At 44.3% G+C, this 6,899-nt stretch overlaps 1 protein-coding gene across 2 annotated transcripts; it reads left to right on the top strand.

Annotated features, from left to right (window-relative positions):
- Positions 1 to 6,728, top strand: RPL31 (ribosomal protein L31). 2 transcript variants are annotated; one of them, XM_037898193.2, is made up of 5 exons: positions 1 to 363; positions 1,211 to 1,317; positions 2,403 to 2,528; positions 6,064 to 6,176; positions 6,657 to 6,728. In XM_037898193.2, exons 2-5 carry the CDS (start codon positions 1,211 to 1,213, stop codon positions 6,686 to 6,688), a joined length of 378 nt encoding a protein of 125 aa, XP_037754121.1. In that variant the 5' UTR covers positions 1 to 363; the 3' UTR covers positions 6,689 to 6,728. The 2 variants fall into 2 exon arrangements, with proteins under 2 accessions (XP_037754121.1, XP_043392844.1); XM_043536909.1 differs by lacking the exon at positions 1 to 363 and adding an exon at positions 380 to 483.
- Positions 6,729 to 6,899: the final 171 nt, after the last annotated feature.

Genomic DNA, 6,899 nt, shown 5'->3' with positions numbered 1-6,899 from the left:
AGCCCCCGGGACACGGACCCAGCGCCCATTAACCACCCCCCTCCCGGGTTTTAAACCAGCCCCGGGTTGCACGGGGCGCTCGCGGGCGGGATTGTTATTGCCGGGTTGCCCAGCAACTCCCGCGCTTCGGCCTTCCAGGCAAGCAGGGCCCGATCCTGCGCCCCGCCGCCGGCGGCCTCCCATTGCCCGCAACGGGTCAGCCTCGGAGCCGCCGGGCGCCACCCGCCGCCTCTTCAGGCCGCGCAGGCGCAGTCCCGGCTGTTCCCCCCAACCCGGAAGTGCTCCTTGCTTCCCCCCGCCCCCTCCGGTTTGGTTCGTCCCACAGTACCCCGCGCCTTCCTTTCCGACCTGTGCCCGGGCAGGGTGAGTGGCTCGCTGCGGGGTCCGCCCGCCCATCCGCCGCCATCCGCCTCGCCGGGTCCCGCCGAGCCCCGGGCCCCGCCCGGCCCGAGTGGCGAGGGGACCCCGCGCCCGGGGCACCGGGTATTGCCGGCCCGGGGGGCGGGATGCGCGCACAGGGGCCCGGGCTAGGAGAGGGGCCTGGGCTGGGGGCGGGGTTATGAGCACGGGGCGAGAGGGGCTGTGGGCACAGGGGCCCGGGCTGGCGGGGGTTCTGGGCACAGGGGTCCGCACGGGGCTGGGACCCAGGCCTCGTATAGGGCGGATGGGAGAGGTGCGGGTGCTTGTTTAGCAGCAGGCGGCACCTCTAGGGCTAGGGTTTGCCCCAGGTTTTGAGGGCCCCGAAAGCTGGAGCCAAGCCTGGGTCTGTGCTTTCGGGGTGTCATGTGAGCATATGGGGGAGAGGGGTCAGCAAACTGAGGCGTGGTGCAGCACCTTGCTGTAGGGCCTGGGGAGGGGGGACTGATGGAGTTGTAACACTGAAGCTGCATCTTTTGAAACCCGCAAGGCTAGTGCTCTGTCAGTGGTGGATTAAGCTGAAATGACAGTTTTCAGAGTAGCAGCCGTGTTAGTCTGTAACCGCAAAAAGAACAGGAGGACTTGTGGCACCTTAGAGACTAACAAATTTATCTGCGCTTATGCTCTAATAAATTTGTAAGTCTCTAAGGTGCCACAAGTCCTCCTGTTCTTTAAGCTGAAATAGACTTCTGATTGTGGAAACCCTAATGTGTGAGGGGGAAAGGGTTAGAGATGACTTGATGGAAAGGCCCACATGGAGTTAGACGTGTCCTTGATTTTCAATATTGTACAGATGGCTCCTGCAAAGAAAGGTGGAGAAAAGAAGAAGGGGAGATCTGCCATCAATGAGGTGGTGACTAGGGAATATACCATCAACATTCACAAACGGATCCATGGAGTGTGAGTGGCTTTTTTTCATGCCTTGTTTGTCCCAATAAAGTTGACCTTACTTTACCTGCTTAAGGTGGCTGGTGTTTGGAAATGGTTCCAGTAAGCTTTCTAACTGTTGGAAGTGGATGATTGTCATCAAAGATGCTGACTTCAGCGTGATGGGGTATATTAGGCCTCAGTTCTGCACCTGCATGTAGACCTTAGTTGCAACATCAAGGCCTGAGTGATTATGGTTTCTGGCAAATGCAGTTCTCAGGATGTTTTTCTCACTTTACATTATTTTTTCTAGGTTTGGCACACTGCTGTTGAGTTTATAGAGAGTGAAGACTTGTACAGGAACTCTGTCATTTCACTTGGGAGCTGGCTGTGGATGTATAGTTATATTCAAGGGGGAGAGACTTTTTAACTTGGGTTTAGTTTTATAAATTTTAAGGAGCCAATACTAGGAAAGTATTGGCTAGATGAGAGAAGTTTTTCTACTAAGTGGAAGATAATTGATAAACATCATTACTTTTATACAGAAGTGGGGTGGGGGACATGCACTGTTTTTTTCCTCTGGTGAGTCAATCAATTCCCTTTGTTGTTTTCACTTTCTGATTCTATAAATCTATTTCATTTTATTTAGTTTTTTGAGGCTGCTTTTTTTCCTCTCACTGCCAGGAGGTACTTGGTCTGAAATACTGTTTGTGTCTCCCTCTTGTTTAGTCTTCCTGCCATCTTGCTCCTAACTTTTCTTCCCCCACTAGCATTAGATGTTAATCTGTCAGCAATATACAAACAGTGCTCTGAGCTGTGCTGCTTTAGTTTAAAAATCTCATCCAAGGGACAACTTGAAATAAGCCCTTGGAGCCAGTTAGTACAACAAGCTTGTTGTAGTGAAATTTTATTGAAATTGTATGTACACTGCACATCTGTATCTATTTAGAAATAACTCTGATGCAGTTGTTGCAACAACAATAAGGTTCGGATAGCCCAACAAAACCTTTTGGCTTTATATGCCTATGGAATGACAGTCTGGCTAGATCCATGGCAAGTTTCCAGTGCTGGGGATATTTATTAAAGATTAGCTAAATAACCGTTTTTTCTGTTCTCAGGGGATTCAAGAAACGCGCCCCCCGTGCTCTCAAGGAGATCCGTAAATTTGCAATGAAGGAGATGGGTACTCCTGATGTACGCATTGACACCAGATTGAACAAAGCGGTCTGGGCCAAAGGGATAAGGTACGTCCCAGGGGCTTTAATCGTGAGTGGGGGGGGGAAGAATTTCACAAACACACACGTGAGAGAATCTCTAAGTATCTCTTCCGCTCACCAGTATTTGCTTTTTGCCTGCAGATGTTTCCTTTCTGGTATTATAAGTGATTGGGTGAGGTCTTGGGCTTAGGGCCCACATCCACAAAGGGATTTAGCTTTGCAGGAAATTACTGGAAGTCACAAACCCTGAGTTAGGCACCTAGACAATGAATGGGATCTACACAAACCAGTACACTAGGCGGGGAGTCGCCTACCAGAGGGCTGTGTTGAAAGCCCTGACCTTCTCATGGATAGATCTGGTCGGCAGAGGTGGTTCCTCTCACTGTTTGTGAAATGCAGCTGGGAACCTCCTCTTCACACAGGGCGCCGCGGGGGGGAGAAATTAGGCCTCCTTTATAATCTTCGGCCAGGTGGCTAGATAGCCAGATTTGGGAGACACCAGTTCAGTTCCTCCTCTTTCTGCTGAGAGAGGGTTTGAAAAGAGGTTCCCCTCTTCTCAGGTGAGTGTCCTAACCAGTGGACTATGTGATATTCTAATGTAGGGCTGCCTCAATAACTCTTGAAGTCATTCTACTTTGTAATTAAGTAGGGCCAAATGACTCTATCAGGGTGGATTGATTTAAATAATTGATAGTGTTTTGTATTTGTACTCTTCAGTTATCTTCCTAAAGAAAAGGTTGGTAACCATTACATTTTGTTGACTTGCAACTATTTTTAGTCTTTATACTAAATTTAGTGCTTCTTTTTGCTAACTGGGAGGAACTACTACATCTATACCCATGTATTTAAGCAGCTATAGAGTAGAACCTCAGAATTACGAACACCTCAGGAATGGAGGTTGTTCATAATTCTGAACAAAAACATGGTTATTCTTACAAAAGTTTACAACTGAATATTGGCTTAATACAGCTTTGAATCTTTACTATGCAGAAGAAAAATGCTGCTTTTAACCATCTTAATTGAAATGAAACAATAACAGAAACAGTTTCCTTACTTGTCAAATCTTTTTTTGAACTTTCCCTTTATTTTTATTAGTTTACATATAACACTGTACTGGATTTTTTTTTTTTTTTTTTGGTCTTTACTGCTGCCTGATTGCATACTTCTGATTCCAAATGAGATGTGTGGTCAACTGGTCAGTTTGTAACTCTGATGTTCTACTGTATAGCTTAAATTACACTTATTCAGATTCTTAATTTTACTTTGTTAGAAAATGATTGATGCATTTATTTACTAGATTTTTTTTTACTTGTGATTTGTCAAGTTCTTTGGATTGAAATTAAAATTCAAATAAATGCAAAAAAAAATATCTTTTTATATAAAATTACATTAAATGTGGTGCATATGTAAGAGTAAAGTTTAGCAAAACAGAGACTGACCTATTTATTAAACAAAGGACTTATCTGTAGTTAGTTAATTGAATTGATTATTTCTGGTCACTCTCTCATACCCAGTTTTTATTAAGAGATTGGAAGAGGAAAACAAACTTTCCTGCTTTTTCAACTCCCAATCAGTTACTTAATTTTTAATGAACTAGTCATGGAACTGAACTAGTTCAGTAAACAGATGAAGAAAATATTCTCTCTGAAGTGCTAAACTTGCTTTTTGACAGCAGTAGATGCAAAATCTGGTTCCAAGTGCTTAGTTTGGTGGTTTGATTTTTTTCTTTTTTTTTAAAACTTGGTAGCATATGTACCATTTAATATTTTTAGTATTTACACAGTTGAGTAGAATACGTTTAGGCCTTAACATAGGTTATAAATTTAATTTTAGACAGATTTTTAAAAATAAACTTGTTTTTAATTAGTTTTTTTTATCATCCTTATGCTCGAAGGTAGGGCACTCATCTGAGAAGTGGGAAACCCCTGCTCATCAGGGCTTGGAGGGAATTGAACTGGGGTCTCCCACACCTGAGCTCAGTACCTGTGTCACTGGGCTCAAGGTTATAAGGAAGGCTTCCTCCCCACCTGGTCATTTTGTGTAGAATTAGGTGTGCTCAGAGCATACCTACTAAATAAAGACCCTGCAGGCAAGACCTGCCTATCTTCACCTGGTTTGAGAACCATGCTGGGGTGCAGGTGTCAAACAGGCACCTGGATCCCTATGCTAGTGTGCACAGCACTATGGTGGCGGGAGAGCTGCTCCTGCCAACATAACTTATGCTGCTCCCGGTGCGGGGGGGGTTATGCCAATAGGAGAGCTCTCCCCCGGCGGCATAGAGCATCTTCACCGTACGTGTCGCTGCAGTGCTCAGTGTAGACATGGCCTAAGAGTCTTCTCTGCAGCCTTGGGGAGGAAACTGGTAGAAAAGAGGGGCAGAGGACACTAAACACACCAGTTTGTTCATGGACTATCTCTCTTCCTCTGCAGAATCAGATTCTCCTGGCAGGGGGGGTTCAAAATCTTGAATTCTATACACCGGGCAGTAGCTATGTAGGTTCTCCTCAAAAAGAGTTTGGACAGATCATTTTGTGTCTCCCTTTCTCAACTGTTACATACTAAAAATGACAAACATAAGCTATACAGGGATCCTAGCCTGGGACTAGCTTTGAAGGACTAGTGTAAGTCTTAATACAGTTAATGTCTCACAGGCCATTTAGGCTTCATATGTTTTATCCCTTTGTTAATGTGGCATGTTCAGATACCCTTTTTAAAAAACCATGTTCTGCTACCATCAGATGATGACCATAAGTATCTGGATAAAACTTGCAAACACACATGAGTTCAGCTGTTGATTCTCAGGCAGTTAGAAAACAGTGCTTTATGCTCTGTCTAGGATGAGACTTCAAGCACCTACTTCTTAGAATATGCGCAACATGCCGCAGGTGGCATGTGACCAGGAAGAATTTATTAACATCTAATTGTCTGCCCTGTATTACTGTTAGTCACGTGGGAAACATATGCAAAGACATTTAGCTAGCCAACAGTAATGGTGCTTGTTCCTCACAGCAGACTGATCTGTCCCTATTTCCAAATGTCTCCCATTTTTATAGTCCCACTGTTTGCTTCTTGGGAGAGCCCTGGCTTATGAAATGTGCTCTTAGCTCAGCGGTGGGAAAACTTTTTGGCCTGAGGGCCACATTGGGGTTGCAAAACTGTATGGAGGGCTGTGCCTATCAATCCTCCCCACTCCCTGACCGTGCCATGCTGCCCCGGAGGAGCTGGGGAGCTCAAGGGCCGGGCAGGATGGTCCTGGGGGCCGTAGTTTGCTCACCTTTGTCTTAGCTGCACTCAAGTACAGAATTGGCAGTGACACAGTAAACAGCCCAGATCTGTAAGGGCTATAGGCCACTTTTTAGTTATTTTCTTGGCTGAAACATCCAGGAACTCATTTTACATACCAGGTGTGATAAGACTCACTTTGTTTAAGGGTGATCTGCTACCTGCATATCACTGAAACTCAGATTGTCGGTCTTAAATTCTACAGTGAGACTAAAATTGCATTCATGTAAATTGTATTGAAAATGAAACTACATAAACTTGTGTAATATTTTCATTATAGGAATGTTCCCTACCGCATCCGTGTACGTTTATCCAGAAAACGCAATGAGGATGAAGATTCACCCAACAAACTCTACACACTGGTTACCTATGTACCAGTCACCACTTTCAAAAGTGAGTGTTCATACTCTTCTCCATCACATGTTTTCTGAGCAAGGCCGTTGGTAAAGACAAGCCTACTAAGCTTCTGCTGCAATAGGGACTCTGCTGGGTATCTGTGGACATTGTTAGCTAGCTAAGTTCTTGTCAAAGAGCTTCACTCTTAAATTTCTGCTGAAGGGGGGGGGGCTTCTCTTGCCCAGCAGTTACCTCTGCTGCTCTCAGACCCATGCAAACAGAAGTCTAAAGTTGAAACTGAATAATTCTGTGATTTTAATCTTAAATGTTGTGTGTCACTAGTAGCGTAAAAAAAATTCATAAATGAGTTAATTTGTACCTTGATGATGGCAGTCTATTTGCTGCTATAAAAATGCTCTATCTTGTGGTTAACTGCTAATTATGGCTTTGAGTAAATCTCCTTAAGTGCATCTAAGATTTAAAGTAGACTATCTTGGTCACTGGTACATTAATACAACTTAATTTGTTTTTTTGCAGGTCTACAGACAGTCAATGTAGATGAAAACTAAACTGATTTTCAGGACAATAAAGTTATAAAAATGACACTTATTCTGACTAAGATACCTTATTGAACAGTGTGTCTTTTAATGCTCAAAGAACTACAGCATATCCAAATCAGCAGTTGGTGGCTAAGCATCTGAAATTTCTGCTTGCTTTATTAGGATGTTATTTTTATCACCCTTCTGCTATAAAGGTGTTTTTAAAAGATACTGTTTACAA

Source organism: Chelonia mydas, chromosome 1 (assembly GCF_015237465.2).
Source record: "Chelonia mydas isolate rCheMyd1 chromosome 1, rCheMyd1.pri.v2, whole genome shotgun sequence".
NCBI classification, from domain to species: domain Eukaryota; kingdom Metazoa; phylum Chordata; order Testudines; family Cheloniidae; genus Chelonia; species Chelonia mydas.
The sequence above is the reverse complement of the archived record's forward strand: the minus strand, read 5'-3'. Positions and strand labels throughout refer to the sequence as shown.

Coding starts and splice junctions, on each gene's coding strand:
- RPL31 (XM_037898193.2), top strand. CDS start 1,211: ATGGCTCCTGCAAAGAAAGGTGGAGAAAAGAAGAAGGGGAGATCTGCC. Junction 2,529..6,063: donor GTCTGGGCCAAAGGGATAAG/GTACGTCCCAGG, acceptor TTTTCATTATAG/GAATGTTCCCTACCGCATCC. Junction 6,177..6,656: donor ACCAGTCACCACTTTCAAAA/GTGAGTGTTCAT, acceptor GTTTTTTTGCAG/GTCTACAGACAGTCAATGTA.